The 18,389-nt window shown below is 37.7% G+C and overlaps 1 protein-coding gene across 1 annotated transcript in view; it reads left to right on the top strand.

Annotated features, from left to right (window-relative positions):
• The first annotated feature begins 2,687 nt into the window (after positions 1 to 2,687).
• MYBPC3 (myosin binding protein C3) overlaps positions 2,688 to 18,389 on the top strand; it is a 62,397-nt gene continuing 46,695 nt past the window's right edge. The window contains exons 1-8 of the mRNA XM_071427516.1: positions 2,688 to 2,797; positions 2,927 to 2,986; positions 11,789 to 12,055; positions 14,044 to 14,139; positions 14,369 to 14,455; positions 14,596 to 14,744; positions 15,670 to 15,787; positions 17,118 to 17,166. Of these exons, the coding sequence (XP_071283617.1) occupies positions 2,962 to 2,986; positions 11,789 to 12,055; positions 14,044 to 14,139; positions 14,369 to 14,455; positions 14,596 to 14,744; positions 15,670 to 15,787; positions 17,118 to 17,166 (791 nt within the window). The 5' untranslated portion in view covers positions 2,688 to 2,797; positions 2,927 to 2,961. The remainder of the gene's footprint in view (positions 2,798 to 2,926; positions 2,987 to 11,788; positions 12,056 to 14,043; positions 14,140 to 14,368; positions 14,456 to 14,595; positions 14,745 to 15,669; positions 15,788 to 17,117; positions 17,167 to 18,389) is intronic.

The raw sequence follows: 18,389 nt of genomic DNA, 5'->3' as shown, positions 1-18,389 counted from the left end.
TGTCAGTAAGGTCAAGTGGCTTTGCACTGTACACACCAGCACTCTGTGATTCAAAAACACAAAGGAAACAGTGAGGATTAGGTTGGATATTGGGAATAGATTCTTCACCCAGAGGGTCAGTGGGCACTAGAACAGAACTTCTAGGAAAGTCACAGTAGGAGCCTGCCAAAGTTCAAGGAATGTTTGGACAATGCCCTCAGGGACCTGGGGTGGGCACTGGAGCTGTCCTGTGCAAAGTTAGGAGCTGGATTTGATGAACCTTGTGGATCCCTTCCAGCTCAGGATATTCCATGATTCTATGAGCACTTCAGTGGATGAGTCCTGCTGGGCCTGTGCTCTGCACTGAGCCACCCCAGCTGTCCCACCAGTCCCACCAGTAAATCTGCAGCCACTGAGGCAATTTTACTGCCTTGTCCTCAGAAACTGCAGAACCACTGAGGAGGTGGTAATTTCATGACACAAAACAAAAGGCAGAGAAACAAATAAACAAAAATAGAGACAAGAAATTAAATGGCATGACAGAAACTACCAGGAAAAGAAGCCCAAAATAGAAAAGTAATATATAGACTTTCTGTCTGGATAGCTAAATTCGGGCAGAGTCACAAGCACCCAAATACATAGCTTTTTAATAAGAAGTTGTGTAGTCTTTTTAGAAGGAGGTGCTGTTAACTTTGGCTATAAATAATAAATCCTTGGTTTTCTCTGTATAAGCCATGGTGCAGCTATCCAAAATTGCGCAGCATGTCACGGCAGGGCACCAATTTCTGTCATTTTTGAACTTGATTTTGAATTATGTGGTGAAAGACACTGTCTGAAGCACAGAGCAATAATTTCAGAGTAATTCTTCTGACAAGGAAGAATTTTCCCTCTCACTCACTTTTTAAGCACAGGCCCTGAGACATGTATTACATGTTGCTTCACTGTTCTTGTACATTAGTTTCATTTGAATACAGGAGAAACTTCACACACTTGCTAAACAATTATCTAGTGTTGCAGTGCACTAGAAAGCAGTTATCACAATCAACTGTATAGTTTTGGGTCAGGGTAGCCCTTGAAATTATACCTTTCATTTGCATAGCAGTTTTGTTATTAAAAGTAGTCAAATAATATAATGCAATGTAATGTAATATAATATAGAAAATGCTAGAAAAAGTTTACTATTACAACAATGCTGCCACCTGGTAACCTAACGTGTAATAGCAGACAAAACATTCATTTTTCCCAGTCTTGAACATAGCAATATATTTGAAATATTACTTCAAATAACACTAAAAGTCACAAAATCTGCAAATTTTTTATTGGGTTAGGATCATTTCCCTGCATCAGATTAAATCCTCATAGCTGTGTTTCATTGTGGGGAAGAAGTGAGACCCAAGCCCTTTGAAAGGTTTCAAGGCAAAGCAAATAGCCAAAATTTCCTGACTCCCAGTGAAATATCTCAGGCACAGGATAGTAGCCAAACACATATCATGGTAACTTGTGCTCCACTAGAATCCAGGCAAAGGAAAATAAACACAGGCAACATCCTGCCCATCTTCCTCACTCATCCATTAAAAATTGCTTCAAGGGAAGGGGAGGAGGTGTTTCGCCCCAAATCAGGAGAAGTATCAGCAGTGATTCTTGCATGTTCACATTTGTGCTATCAGCCTACTGAGAGAGTCAGATGTGAAAGACAGAGTACAGTGACTGATGACCTGCTTGCACACTGGTCTATTCTGAACTCCATGCCAAAAGATTAAATCATTTAAAAATGAGATTTTTTACAGGAGAGTAAAACTGGGGGGAGAAATGAAAACCACACCTTTTTTCTCTTTTTTTAAAAATTATTTTGTCAATACTAGTGGTGGCTAAAATATGCTCAGTGTTTGGCCTCCAGAGTTTTTCTGGTAAAGCTTAAAACTCAAAATTGATAAACCATCATGATAATAAAAAATGACTGTCCACAGTTACTATTTTGCCATATATGAATATGCTAAATAATATGCATATGAATATGCTAAATCTTAATATATATATATATTTGACATATATGAATTTTGCTAAATATAGGAATAAATAAGAAGCAATGATTGGAGCATGAAATGGCCATACAAGAATTATTTTCTAGTGAGATTTTTCCTCAGATCTTTTCTATATGATTAAGCAAAATTGAAACTTCTAGTGGCATAAAACAGAACCTTGTAACTATTTTTAAAATGATAGTTAAAAGAAGAAGAAAAAAAATTTGCTAGTTATCAAGAAACGTATGCTGTGGATCAAGTGGGTGGATGGGGAGGGAGGACTAAAACTATTTAAGTAGTGTCATGCTTTCTACTTGTGACTGCAAATGTCAGTGTTGTGTAAGTGTCTCTGCAAAAGAAAGTTCTTTCCTTAAAGTTCACAGTTAGTTCTACAAATACAATCTTTGGTTGAAGAGCTAAAAAAAGAAACAAGAAAACCAGTTTGTGAGGGGTTGTTCAGCTCTGACCCAATTATGGCAAAAACAAAAACTGAAATAAGTGGTAAGAATATAAGCAAATGCACACTTAAAGTAAGCAGGAACCAGCACACAGGAGATGTAACTATCAGATCTAGTTTGCTGCATGTGCTGTAAACATGGCAGTGTTGGAATTCTCCATGCAATACATGCCCGGAGCCAGAAAGGCTCTGCACGCATGTGCAGCATCCCATTGTGCTCTGGTTTATACCAACAGATCAGTGGTAGCCAGCCTTGGGTGGCCTGAGCTCCCTGGCTCCTGGAACCTGGCTATATTTATCCCAGCTGATGTAGCCTGTCAAGTGCCCTGCTGCTGATAAGGTGCCGTAGCCGACAACAGGGGGGGACCAAGGGGGAGGAGCAGGATGGGGGCTTCCACCCCGTGGGGCTTTAGGGGGTCTCAAAAGCCCTGCAGTGCCATTCCTGTGTGACTCACACCCTGCTTTCTAGATACAGCTGGGAGCTCCACCAGAAACAAAGGGAAGATGCCAGAGCCGGTGAAGAAAACAGGTAAGGATCATAACTGACAGACAAAACTAGGAACAGCTTGACAGGAAAATGTGAGTAGATTATGTATGCTAGAGAAATGAGATGCCTCAAAGGCAAAAAATAAATAGACAGGGAAAAAAAATTATTAAGTTATAAATGTAAGAGATATTGAGTGATCTTGAAGAGAAATCACTAACTGCTTTCATAGCCCTCAGCCACAGAATTTTCTCAAGAGACTTTGGATGAGGAAAAAATAGAGGTGAAACACATTTAATTCTCACTTGCACTTAATTTCTCACTTCCTTTCCTAGTCACCTTTAGGACTCTGAAAAAAAAATAAATAAAGGCTTGTAGTCTCTCTCTTGGACAGCTAAATAGTATAAATCTCTCCTGCTTTTATTTTGGGTTTGGGCTTTTTTTCTCCTTGACAATTTGTAGAAGTATTATTGGCAAAATTTGATGGTATTTATTGTGAATGAAATCTCTGTGAAAATGAAAGCAAACAGAACCTGGTCAGAGTTTAGTCTTTCTGTTTCTTTTATCCACTGACAATAGAATTCTAGGAAAAAAGGCAACATTGTACTGTGAAGAATACATGGCAATTTCTTTTCCCTTGCCCTCTTTCATCCTTTCCCCTTGAGCCAGAAGATAACTAGCCCTTTTCAGGAAGCCAAGGTCACAGAGCCACAGAGAAAAATGCCAGGAAACTATTTCAAATTTATTAATGTTTTAATTAAAAATCTTCAAATAAGGAATCACTCAGATGCTGTCCACATAGAGGAGGCCTAGAATGGGGTGCAAGGCGCAATGAATTTGGTGTTTGTAGGAGGAAGAGAGCCTGGGAAGAAAAGGAAGAGGCAGCTAACTTCAGGACACCTGCAGTGGAAGATGCCTCAGGAGCACTTTGCATCCACAAGTTTGGAAAAAAAAGCTGACAAAAGCTAAATTTATGATTGTTTGAGAAGTGTGAACATGCTCAATAGTCAGGCCTGGAGAAACTTGTACTAAATCTGGGATTCTCCACTTTAGAGCTGTCACTTCATTGATGCCAGTGAACATCCAGAATCACCACTACCTGAATGTACAGTACAAGGTGCACGTGTTTTTAGTAATGCACAGTTTCCAGAATCAGCCAGTGCCAGCTGTGGAGACTTATTAATAATGACCTTTGTGCTTTGCAAAGGCCTGAGCAGGCATTGGTCTCCTCTAAGTTTGGCCACTGACACAATCTCCTATTGTCACAATAACAAAAGGAGAACTTGCTAAGAACCTTCATTTGACCAAAATACTTGAAATCAGCCACTACCAGAGGCAGACCAATTACACACCCAGAGACTCCCCCTTTACAACTGCCAAGCATCAAAGCATGGTTAACTCCAACAAGATTCTTTGTGTTCCCTCTGTGTGATAACCCTAAAGCAACAGTGGTGTCAGCAATCCTTACATTGTATTACAAATATAACATCATTTCATATTCATAAGGGTGCCTTTTCTAATGAAAGTAGATTTGTATATAAAAAAGAAATATATATTAGATCCTGTAATTATAGACAAAAGCTTGAAAATATAAGCTGCAAAGTTTCGGTCATCACCTCAAAAATGAGAAAATTATACTCATATTCTGGTTTTAAAGTCACATCATTTTTAAGTTTTATTTAAATGTTTAATTGTGAATGCAGACAAAAAGAAATACAACAGAGTAGGCAAAATTTGACAGTGACACCTTGGCATTATGACTTCTGATTTCTAATTGTTTAACTGCCTTTAAATTAACATTTCCATTCTCCGTGGGGGAGAGGCAATGTCTCTGTTTGTGAAGATGCCCACTTTTGCTGGCTAATGGTGAAGAGAAATTCTATCCCAACTTATTTCTCCAGAGAAATCTAACAGGTGTCTAACATCACTAGTCCTACACAGTTCTTATGAACAAACCAGACCAAACACTGGGATTATCACAGCAGGGGGAGGAAAAGCTCTTGTTACACACTCTGACCGAGACAGAACCAGTCACATGCCTCACAACTTTTAGAGAGGATCTTCTCAGTCTCCCAGGAGACACTAATCCCTTTGGTTTTCTATTTCATGTTGTTTATACAGTTCAAGCCATTTCAAGATGGGATAATGCTGAGCACCATCTCAGGAGGGCCAAATAACCATTGGGCAATTCATACTTGGATAAATCACAATTCCTGCCTTTCACACACCATATAGCAAGATTACTGAAGAGCCCAAAGAAGTCCCTAGTCTGTACTACTGAAATTTGTGCATCTGGTGTATAGGCAAAAGAAAATTCTTCATGTCAAAGAATGATCAGAGATATTCTCCTTATATCTGCTGTTTTAACAGGGCTTTTTACATGTAAAAAGAAACAAACAACAATGAAAAAACACCCAAAAAAACCAAATAAACAAAAAACCCCACCCACCAAACCCCCCCCAAAAATCCCACCAAAAACCAAAAATAATTTAATAAACCATCAAATTAAAATGGTGTGGTGAAGTAGATTTTCCAACAGACATTCTTTCATTTTCAACTGTCCAACTAAAATACTTCAGGACAAAGCACTTCCCTACTTATTTCAAGAATGCCAAAAGAACTGCCTTAGCATTCTAGAAAATCTACACCATCCACAAGAGAAACAGAATTTTTAAGGCCTGTAAGATTTTAGTGTTAGAGTAAACCATCAAACTTTGAAAAGCACACTTTTTGCAGGATTCTGTGGCAGGAATTTTATGTTCTTCTCCCTTTGATTTAAACATTTCATAGTGTATCTTTGTTCAAAAGCTCACTATTTGGAAAATTGTTATCATTTTTTTGTTCTGAAAATTCAGAAATGTTAAAAAAACCCAACCATTTCCCTAAAAATATTTTATGACATTAGGAGGAAATAGTTGACTTTTTAAACACCAAATTTAGTAGATAAATGGAACTTAATGGGAAGTGTGTGCTTTATTATAGCTGGGAAAGGAGAAGTCTATATTACTCACCTTCTCTGAAAATCAGTCAGCTTTTACTCACATATTTTGTAGATTGGGGAGTCTAGATTTTGCAGTTCTGATTAGGAAATTTCATCAAGAATTTACAAATAACTTGTAAGTACACAGAGGCTTCCATAATAATAATAATAATAGTAGTAGTAGTAGTAGTTGCATAATTAAGAGTAAACCACATAATTTTAGTTTGAATATGAGATCATTCTTTCACATTTGCAAGCACCTAGCAGAACAAAGTACTGCAACAAACTTCTCTGCACTGCAGGAATGCAGAAAGAACCCTAAATTCATACAGACAGTTTCCTCTTGTGCAAGTCAAGATTCAAACCAAGCTGAACATTATTATCCCCCTTTTACAGCAAGTGTGATGGATGCATAGAGAGAGAGGTGACTGATTAGTGAAACTATTCCTCGCCTGTGGCTCATGCTGCAGGAATTTGCAATCTCAGCTGCTGAAGTAGGCAAGGAATGATAAGATTGAGTCTTTCAATAGCTTCTGGATCATGGAATGATTAAGCTTGTAATTGCAAGAAGCCACTTAGGTCCTGGCTGAGGAACGTGCAGCATCTTTATATAGTTCCTCAGAAAGGAATTTACAAGCTCCATTACTGAAGTCTGCTTATCCTCAGTTGGGCTTTTAACTCAATGGAAGAGCAAATGATATAGAAGCAAAACTAGATGCCAAGTGCAAGCAAAGATCAATTTTCAACATGACGTCTTAACAAATTAAAGAATTCCAAAAGCTAACACTGCTTTTGTAATATTATTTAAATATATTGACCAATACATATTTTAACACCAAATACAGAGAATGTGCAATAAGATAACTCAGCTTTGTGGGAGAAACCTGTGATTATTTTGTCTAATTTCACTCATCACAAATTTCTGTTGTAGTTTCTAGCAGCTGCATTCAACCAGATACATTAGATTCTCCTCAAGAATTTATACCTTTAACAGGTTTTATTTCAGAAAGGCAGAAATATAATCTGAAAATGTCATCTAACACATATTCTCCTCTACCACTCTGTGTAGAAAACACATTTCTTGCTCACTTTCATTTCAGTTAGTTCACACATACTTTGAAATTCTAGTATTTCAGGAATAGGTTTTCACCTGATGCTTGTGACTCTAAGCCAGATTATTTAGGGAATGTTGCTGGCAAATGAAATTATTTTGGTAATTTGAACATTATTTTACTATACACCTTACCCCCATTTTTTCTGACAATAACGAAATAAGAATGGCTCTTCTAGGTTCTAATACTAATTTTTATTCTTATTAGAGATACAACAGTACTTAGAAGCTACCTACTAACAATTTAATACTGTACAAAGACAACAGAAAAACATTCTCTGCCTGAAAACACTCATAAAATAAAAGCCCAGTAAATAGATCGATAGCTCAACAAGAGAGCAAAGGAAACAATTATTAGTGCAATAGATAGAAACCCTGGTGGTAGCTTAGCCATTTCTTGGGGTTTGCACAGGAGAGTATGAAAAAGACTTGAATCATAGTAGTAAACTTGTTTGATGATGGATGTTAGAAGGATATTGCTTCAAAGCAGGTCAGAAAGTAAAGGAGAAGGCATGAAGGTGCTACTATCAAGATTTAATAAATGGCAGCAGAATGAAGGCAGAATACTAATTCTGTTATTTTATTTAGGTGACTATTACAGAAAATTAGTTTTGGAACTCAAATTATTTTATTCTAGTTTAATTTGGCGCAAAGCAAATGTATTTTTTTTTCTTCATCCTCGTGATTGAAAGACCTACCAGTAAATTTTAAAAATGCAATCTGATCACAGATCTCAAACAGAGGTTTTTATTACTGACCAGTTAAGCTGAAACTTGTGTAACATTTACAGTGTATGGCTAATGTTACATTTTCAGGTGTTTCAAGAGTTTTAGAGGATACAAATTCTGGTAGCTTCAGCCCTAACCACCAAAAAGTTTCTGCAAGATAACTGCAGACCACATACAGCTGTTTCCTCTTCTGCCTGGGGTAAAATCTGCTGGTTTATGTCACTCAGAAATTATGTGAGTGTGTTTGCATTATGGAAGCTAGAAGTGAGTAGGAAGGCCTGGGTTATGAGAGGTGAAGTGTTGAAAAATGGCTTAGTGCAAAGTGGCCCTAGGCTCATTTTCTTTTATTAGCTTCACGTCCCTCTTCTCTCCCTTCATTAAATCCCCACAGCAACACCAACTCCATCCCCAATAAATATACAGAGCACCTTCAACTCTTTCTGTCTTCATCAGCCCTGGTAACTCACGTGGCTCTCTGATCTCTCCAGAAGTGCCATGGCGTGTTAGTGCTAATGTCACTTTTCTCTCCCCCTGTGTGACTGGGTTAGAATGTACCAGGAATCAGAGAGTTAACACAGTGAGCAGCAGAGGACATCAGGTGCCCCAGGCCTATGGCTCCTAACTCATGGGCACCTGGAGCCTGGATAAACACAGGACAGCGGCTGAGATCTGTCAGTGGCTGACAGACACATTCCACAACATCACACAAGACGTGTCACAGTCGCTGGGTTTTCCACAGCCTCATGGTGGTGGTCATGTACAAGAGTGTTTAGAGTATGGGATGAATATATAGAACTCAGAGGGGTGTGTCTGGGTAGAAGCCAAACATTGTAGTGAGAGAGAGAGATTGTGGGATGGGGAATGTGTTTCTGATAAAAGCAGGCAGAAGTGTGGTTCTCAGGACAGACCAGAAGCTTTGGGTGGTGGTGTTTAGGAGTATTCCTAGTGAGGAAATACCTGAATTACATTGGTGTAACTGCATGAGAAAAAACCTCTGGTCAACTTGGATTTATTTACACGTTACTTAAAGTAGCAGCCACAATGAAGGGGCAGGGAATAACTGAACTCTTTAACCTCTTAAGCAGCCCCTTTTCTTCCCCAAAAGGAAAAAATACGGTATTCTCTTCAGATGCTTCTTCAGCAATCTCTCTTCTGCAGCAAAGTAATTTCCTGTAAAATCTCCAGCCCTACACCTTTAGTTTTCCTTTGCAAAAAGAGCAGTGAAAGATGAAAGAAAAGCTGGATAGAGAGAAGCCACTCTAGACACTGCCCCTGACTGAATCGCAAGGACAGGAAAAATACTCATTTAAAACTTGAGTCTCCTTTACCAGTGAAAAAGTGAGTACACAGCAGCTGTTCTTGAAGGCCTCCATTCTCATGGGAGATTTTGGGCTTTTCCAATTCCAGAAATATTCACAATCATTTTAAGTTGGAACTAAAGTGTCTTTTGGCAGGAAAGATGGGAGGGAATAAAGGGAGCCTTACATATAAACTTCTGCACATGTGTTTAGATTTCCTAAAAGCCAGAAATGTTATGTAGTGGTAGAGATTTCTCACTGTGTTCTCACCAACAATTTTGTTTTTGTTGAGTCATCTACAAAGCAAATGTAAGAAATCTAATCACTTTACAGGGTGTGCAGCAGATCACAGAGTTACTTCCAAGTATGCATGTCATGAAACCCTGACACTGTAGGCTGGAACCTTTACAAATCACTTTGCTGTTAGGTAATTAATATATTTATAGATTCTTTTGTGCTTAAATAGAAGAGTGATGATAATAGCACTCAAAGACTGAAAACATGCCTCTTTGCTGCTTTGTCTGTAGAATCATAGGAGCCAGCCAGCCAGTAGTGAGTGGCTCCCAGAACTGACCTGTCTCCCCACTGTGCAGCAGCCTGGCCACCTTCACAGGTCTTTGGAATCCTGCATGCCCAGCCTGCTGTGTACAGTAACTCTCCTGCAATTATTCAGGATGCACCAATGCACACCCTGCTGTGTTATTTACAGAAGTGCAGGACGGTATCTAAAGGTGTGTAGCTGGTAACAGGCAGCACGCTGTAGGACACTACAGTACAAAGTCCTGTATTCTACAAAGCACTAAATTCTTAAGGAACTATTGCACCAGATTAGAAGAAACCTCAATTATAAACATGCAGGAACATTCCACTCCCAGGGGAAATTTTCCACACTTTTAACAGGGAAGGAAACCATGCAGAAGAATAAAACAGGAGGTTTTTCAAGGCTTTCCTAGGCTCACTGAAAACTAAAATTATGTTTTCATCAGAAATATAAAAGGGGAGGGGGAGGAAGAAAAAGAAATTGAAAATATGTAATTTTGGTTTTTATATAATGAAGAAAAGCAAAATTCAATCTTTACTAAATTCTAAAAGTGTTTGTAGTTCATATTTTACCTCATGCTTAAGAAGGTTCAAATCCTTTGCAAAACAATGCAAGAAGCATGAATTGTGTTATGGCTAAAGACCAAAGGCCATCAGATTAAATCTTTGCAGATGGAACTCCACTAAGGTCAAGTAAATTATGCAGTCTGAAGACATGCTACAGGAGCAGAGATTTTATAAAAATAATAGATGGTATTTTTAATAATATACCATTTACATGAACTTAAGCACCTGTTTGAACATGAATATAAGCTTTTTCTTTTAAAACATTTTCATGCCGTGTTTCTTTCATTTTTATAAAGCAGAACTAAAAGTTCAAAGCTAATTATAACCGTTGTTGTGCTGTATGGAAGAGTTCCTGAGACTGCCAGAGGAGTAGAGCCATAGACAATTTGCCACAGAGGTGACTGATAAAATTAGATGTGATGAAATGACTAGTATTTTTTAAAATGTAGTTATACAGGGGTGAGTCAATAGAAAGATGAAAGAATGATGCACAAAAAACATGCAGTGTATGAATCAGAATGTTAATTGCTGGTATTTTTACACATCAACATAGCTCATAGCAATTAGCAAATGATAACAGATTTCATTAAGAGAAAAAACACGAACATGAAATGAAAAACTTGATTCAAAATAAAGATGAAGAAATATAAATAAATAAATAAATCAGGTTAAAGAAATTAGTAAAACAAGTTACTTTACTAAAACCTAGTCTTGAGAGAGATTGGGATACCCATGGATCAAAATCATCCATTTTTGATACATTATTTGATACATTACTTGTTTAAAGTTCTCTATCTGGTGTGCTACTTTGATTGCATATGAAGTAAAACATCATTTGGTTTACACTTGTTCACCCTATATATTAATAATGTCATTAATTCTCCTTATAAGCTTCCCAAGTGTTTCTTGACAATTGAGGAAATACTTTAATCTACACCTTGAAAGTAATTGCTGTAGAGTGTCACGTAGGCAAGTACTTCAACTTTTAATTCTGAGGTAAACTTCTGAATACAAACAACAATTTATATCCTTATAGCTGGAATGAAAGGGTCATCATAGGAATGTGAATTCCTTTCCACTAAAGCCTTCATCAGTCAAAACAGAAGGACTAAAGATGAACCATTAATTCCTTGCGGTCTATTAGGACACACTAACTGCAGTGTTGTTGAAGAACAGATCCTGATCCTCTGTAACAACTGTATTAAGCAGCTGTTAGGACAAAATTAATAATTCTAGATGAAAGTGCATGGCAAATTAATGTAGACAGCTAAATATGTAAGAATATATTCCATGCCATCTTGTCATCAACCAAAACATTCACTAATGAAAAACCAGAGCTCAATATGGGGAAAAAGAAAGAGGAAGACAGAAAGTGAGGCGATTTTGCTCTCCATTTCACTTTATTTCGTTACAATGTGGAGGAGCTAAGACATCCCAGTGAGAGACAAAACCTGATAAACTCAAAGACAATTCCACAACTTCTCTGGGGAAAGTGTTGTAATTTATAACTTGCATGGGCAGATGGGAGAGAAAGGAGACAGCTGCTGCAGCCACAACAGCTGACTACACCAGATATGCCACAATGGCAAAACAGATTTTAGTGAGCCCTCTCTCTTTTTTTAGTTTCTGCATTTACCAAGAAGCCAAAGACAACAGAGGTGACAGCCGGAAACACAGCTGTGTTTGAAGCAGAGACAGAAAAATCTGGCATCAAGGTGAAATGGCAGCGAGCTGGCACAGAAATTACTGAAAGTGAAAAATATGTCATCAAGACAGAAGGCAACAAGCATTCACTGACAATCAATAATGTAGGAAAAGAAGATGATGTGACATATGCTGTAATAGCTGGAAGTTCCAAGGTCAAATTTGAACTCAAGGTCAAGGAACCAGGTACATAATTTCCTATGCAATTTCCTCTGGTTTAATCAGTATTTCCAGTCCCACATGCAACCTTCACAGATAAATCCCATGGAAATTATCCTATTTTAACATTGTAAAATTTCTCTACCAGCAATACATCTGTTTTGCCCAACTATTTGAAGCTGCAAATTCCTATTAAGCTGAGGAATACATTTCCAGTGGCTAAGACACTCTTTCCAGGTGTCAGAAGTCCACAGAGAAGAGATCATAAGGGAAATGTCAATGTACATCTTCAGAACTCTGTCAAGCTTTTACACTTAACTACTGAAAAGCAAAGCAAAGCTAATCTAACCCTCACCCTGAACTAAACTGAGATGCCTGATCTTAGGACTGGAATTTTCTTATAATTATTTAATTTAAATACAAAACTGTAGCAATTGACAAAACACAAGTAATACTGTAATGTTTCTAGAAGCTCATACATTCCCCAAAATTGTCTCAAAATCTCCTGCTACCAAAAATGCGTATTTCAAGAGGAGCTGGAATATGAAGAGTAACCTTTGTATTATTGTGTACCTCCCATTATTACTACCTTTGTACACATTAAAAGACCAGTTACATGGAAGTTTCAAAAACTTTCCCAGGCTTTTCCTGGGAATAAATTTAAAGAGTCAAACTCCCTGGAATTTTCTCATGAAAAAGTATCTGAAGATGCTTAGGATAGATGAAATCACTCATTTTTTGAAACATTTTGACCTTCCAGATCCCTTTTTCCCCTCCAAAATTGTATCCATTTACCACTTCTGGTGTTTGACTTTTTGCTTTTCAACATGGTGAAAAGCCTCAAACTCAGATTGCTTATATCACTTCCTTTTCTTTGCTATCACTGCTTGTTCTAGCAACATGATGGGACCTTGTGACACCTTCTGGTCAGCTGAAAATAAATGGAGGAAAATTTAGCATGCTTCAAGATGTCCTGTTCCATATGCAAAGACAGGGCATGACAGATTATGTGTAAGGGAAAATCCTGGTATGGATTAGGACAACTTGACAGCTGTCAGAGCATGCAGAAATATGGTCCTGCTGACTATCTCATCCTGAAAGCAAACTGGGCCATATTGCACTCATCATATTTTCCTCATTCCCTTTCAGGTTAGTTCCATGCAGAGGCTGCTATAGGCAGAATACTTGCAAATAATGCTATGGGGCATAATGGAGTATGTAATGTCACAGAGTAACTGGATTGTCCATTATTATTTGGAAGCAGCTCCACTACCTACAGAGAAAAAATATCTTCCTGCAACTGATCTATTTCAAGAAATTCTACCTCCCTCCATCTGCTCCAGTTGCTCACTCCTACTCCATTTTCAGACAATTCTGTCTTCTCCATTGTGCCAAATGCATTTGCCTAAATTTGTCTCTGAGGTCATGGTTTAATTGAGAGGATACAAACTTCCATAAGCCAGGGATTATTACATTGCGGATGGATTTTTAAAATACTTTCTCCATATTGCTTACTAGCACTGTCTAGAGCTTTTTCCAAGCTGCCCACAACAATAGGCTTTGTAACATTACATTCCAACAGCATCATTAAACAAAATATCCTGAATAAGCAAACTGTTTACAAATATATTAATTACATCATTTTTCATTATTTTTTCTGTTTAGAAATTGACATCTTTGTGTTTGTTTGTCCATCAGCTTTGGTAGTTACTTTAGTTTACTGACATTTGCAACAAATAACAGCATTATTCATCACCTGATAAGTTTCTACACATCAAGACTATAGAATTTTAAAAACCAGGCACCAGTTTTTTCTGAGCTCATCAAAAGAAAAAGCCTCATCATCCAGCTTCAGTGAGCCCTTTCTGCTTCCAGCACATCCTCTAAGCTCTAGGAAACAACAGCTAATTTCTCTGCATTTCCTAAAATATATTAAAGGCTGTTCTTTTGCAAAATTTCTTCAAAAAGAAAGAGGAAATAGAATTTCTCTAATCTTGGCTTACATTCATTTCCAGAAAAGAGTGAGGCAGTCACTCCTGCAGAAGCTGCTCCAGCCCCAGCTGCCTCAGAGTCACCTGCTCCACCAGCAGAAAGCAGCCAAAACACAGAAGGTAATAGAGAATTCACATTGACATCAAGTCTGGTTTATTAGCAGAAGGGAAGAACATCCACAGGGACTCCTTAATGTGAGATAGAGACGGTAGGTGAAAGCAGATCATAAAGAATAAGGAATCTCAGAGGCAGAAGAAATCTAATGAGAAATTTTTAAATTATTTAAGTAGTTCATATATAGTCTGATGCCAAAAAAAATCTAAATAGTAATTATGATATTTATTTCAGTTTTATCTGCTGAGACACACCCAGAAGAACCTCTGGACCCCATTGGGCTCTTTGTGGCACGACCACAGGATGGAGAAGTTACTGTTGGTGAGTGCACGTTGGCCAAGTGAAGTTTGTAAACTGCACCTGTTGCTTGACTATCATTAGCTCTTAAGTACAGGGTGACAGCAGTGATACAACAGATAAACATAATTCATAACCTTACTTTAACCTACTTCTCCAACAAGGTGGAAACATCACATTCACTGCCAAAGTAGCAGGTGAGAGCCTGCTGAAGAAGCCATCAGTGAAATGGTTCAAAGGAAAGTGGATGGACCTGGGAAGCAAAGTGGGGAAACATCTCCAGCTACATGACAGTTATGATCGAAATACCAAGGTACAATTGGCAGAATAGAGTTCTCAGTCTTCTAGGTACTAATCTTTAATCTGAGGAAAATAGAAACTAAAATAGGACTGGTTTGATGTTAAGGTAGCCAAAGCAACACACAAGGCTATTCTTATCCACAGAAGTCTGTGTTTTGACCACACAGACAAGAGACAAACTACATACTCTTGCAAACCTTATCTGTGGTGAAATGAGAAAACATCTGGAGGACTGGGGGAGTAGTTTTTCACTTTCTACTGCAGGATTCCCTTCATCTTCCTTCAAGAAACTTGGTATATTTAAGAGAAAACAATCAGACAACTATTTAAGCATAGTCTATCTTGGTCTTAATAGGTCAATCATTCTGCTATTAGTGCTGGAATTCATTGCTTTCTTGCATTGTCTAGACTGCTTTAAGAAGCTGAGTAAGGCCCATTTTTTACCAGAAATTTGTCCAAAGGTACCTGAGGAGGAACACGAGTCTGTACCACGACTTTGCTTCCTTGTGGTACATGAATCACTACCACCCTCTCCTGGAGGGAACTGGACAGACTGGCTCACATGAGCCACTCCTTTCCCTGAATTTTGGCATCTTCTGCAAACGTTCTGGGAAGAGGCTAAAACTGCTTAGTGAAAGCATTATTCCTGTTTCCAGTGCACGTGGAATTAGTGTATGCCCCAGCACAGTTTGCTAATACACCTTTTTATCCTCAAGAATACCTGTACTGACAGCACTCTTCAACTGTTTCTACTGAATTGGGGATTATGGATAATTTTTTGTTATAGTAATGAGTTGGACACTCACGAGGTTCTTAGTTCTAAAAGGAACACAAAGACATAGCTCATCCTTTGTCTATTTCTCTCCATGTATTCCCTCTCTCAGGTTTCACCATTTCATTTTCTAACTTAATTATTGTATCATTGGTGTCTCTTTTAGGTGTACACCTTTGAAATGGAAATCATAGAAGCAAACATGACTTTTGCAGGAGGGTACAGATGTGAGGTGTCTACCAAGGACAAGTTTGATAGCTCTAATTTCAGCCTGACAGTCAATGGTAAGGTGAATTCCTTCCATCTCTTTTTTCTTCCTGCCCCTGTATTTTTTTTCCCTGTGCACCAACAATTCTTTCTGGTACATTATGATCACTAGACAAGCACAAATCTGAAGTATAGACCTGAAGATCTAGAGAGGAGAATGGGATTGAGATCATTAGAAATACCACTTGGTTGTCACTCTGGTCAGAACTGTGATGCTCTTAAAGAAAGCACACACAAAGATGTAAAACTGCCCACCTTTTCTCTGGCTTTATTCTGATTTCAGATTAATTCTTTCATTAAGTTCAATTTCACTAGAATAGAAGATAAGTTCATTCTTATTCTGGCAAAAGTTCAGTACTAAAAATGGATATTTGAAAAAGATAGATTTAGACACGTGACACTATTGTCAATTCCTTTTTCCTTCCTATATAAATAAATTCAACTCGTCCAGAAGCACCTTGTGAGATAAAATTGCTTTAAGAGCAGATGACTCACTTTACTCAATGCATAGTGCCACCCTCACAAGTGCTATACTGAAAAGTTTATAAAAATTAAAAAGGAAGTACATTTCAACATCAATTTGGCCTTGACTGTGGAAAAGCTTAAGTAAAAGAGTATAAGCATGGACTGACTGAAAGAACCGAATGTTTGGACCATTTCTGGTTTCAGCAATTCTATTGAAGGGGCTGCAACATTAACTTCTGTCCAGCTACCAGTGAACCTAATGACAAAGGTTTATTAAGTTATTTGATCAGCAGTGTTAATTTTTGTAGTTTCAATAGATAGGACTCATAAGAGTTAGGAGCAGCAAATGAGAACCGTTTTGCTCCCAGCAGTAGCAGCATACCAATTTATACCAACAATGTAATAAAATGCTCTCCGTACAACATCCTCAATTAGGTTTCTGTACCTCTCTACATAGTTCCAGGAATTATCTCTGCTGTCAGAGGATAGACTATAATTTATTATTAATAATAGTATTCAGTTGATGTCCAGTCATATTCTCATTAGGGTTTAAATACTCTGTGAAGAAACTATTGAAATTAAAATTTTGCAGCAGGAGAACTGACAAGCAAGAGATAAGATAGTCCATCAGGCTCCAGGTTATTATGAAACATGAGACAGAAATAAGTTATCAAAAAACCACTGGATGTTGAAAGCTAATTAGTGAAGGTTACATGCTTAAAGATGATGTGTTAATCTTTCAATATGCAATTAATCACAATTTACAATATAAGAATTTCTTTCTAAAAAGGTCAGCAAAGGAAAACTTTAAAAATAGCAGCTTATTTTTACATTTTGTTGACTTGCTTTCCCATTTTTCTTCATTACTTTTTGTCACATCAGAAGCACCTGTAAGTGGAGACTTGGACATCCGAGCTGCCTTCCGCCGCACGTGAGTATGCACAGCAGAAACCTGTCTAGATCAGGCTACGCATGCTTGTGGAATTCATCACTTTCCCAGATAAATCTAGCTAAAAGCAAAGCTCTTGGACAAACAAACACAAAGAGAGAGATGTCTACTAAGAATATATTTCTACTATTAAAATACTATACTACTCCTGGAAATCACCTAAGAGAGTTTGGACTTTGTACTGGTGTAATAATCATGCTTGCCTTCAATTAGGCAATCCATAATGTGTATAATTGTAACAAGAACTTCAGCACCTTTTTTCCAGGCCTGTAAAGAGCATTCCAGATATAGACCAATAGAGATGGAAAAGATATTGTGTGATGTTGGTCTTGATTTTGTCTGGCTTACATGTATCTTAGTACAAACATTTGCATTTGCCAAACAAGGAGAGTGGAGTTTGGTGTGAGCTCTGTAAGCAGCATATGACTGATAACATTCCTGCAAGCATTTTGATTGTATCTGTTTTCATGTTCTATACCTATATTACTTGAATGAAGACAATGACACTCGGAGTGGTGAAAACTCAGGTATATGTTGTCTTAGATATTAAAGACTGGTGTTGAAAAGGCCAATCTCCCCCCATCTTTAATTCTTTCTGATGTCTCTCCTAATGGAATAATATTCCCTTCTATTAGTAAGAGTCACAAAATTGGTTGGATTTTTTCTAGTGTTAGACATTAATATGTGCTCCCTTTTTCCTTGATGCAATAATAAATAAGTTTCTATTTTAGTTTTTATATGTATTTTTGAAAAGTTACTAGACCAAGAATATTTTGACATCTATTTCTCTAAAGGACACAAATCATCTGTGGCAACTCTTTGAGTATTTCTCTATAAGTCCTATTTTTATATGAGAATTTTTCTAAGATTTATCACAAAGAATTAAACAAGGCTAGTAGAATTTGTCTACAGTTGTAGAGTCCATCTGTAGGTAGCTCACCAGCCTCACTGTAAAATGGGGGCCACTCAGTGCCTAAGTGCTTTGTGTTATTTCACTGCAGTGAGAATTTCTCCTCTTTTTAGCACAATTAAAAGAATTACAAATCAGTTTGAAGGGAGTGCAGTGTGAGCAGCTTCAGGCTGTTCAGATTGTCAGTTTCTCCGGTAAGAATGAAGCCAGATTTTGAACTGAACTGTTTAAATCTGAAGCTTTGTCTTTGATACCCTCGCTCAGGAGCCTAGCAGGAGGGGGGAGACGGATGACT

The sequence above is a fragment of the Agelaius tricolor genome, unplaced genomic scaffold (genome assembly GCF_023055355.1).
Source record: "Agelaius tricolor isolate 1412-34295 unplaced genomic scaffold, bAgeTri1.0.p SCAF_5, whole genome shotgun sequence".
In the NCBI taxonomy this organism is placed as follows: domain Eukaryota; kingdom Metazoa; phylum Chordata; class Aves; order Passeriformes; family Icteridae; genus Agelaius; species Agelaius tricolor.
The sequence above is the reverse complement of the archived record's forward strand: the minus strand, read 5'-3'. Positions and strand labels throughout refer to the sequence as shown.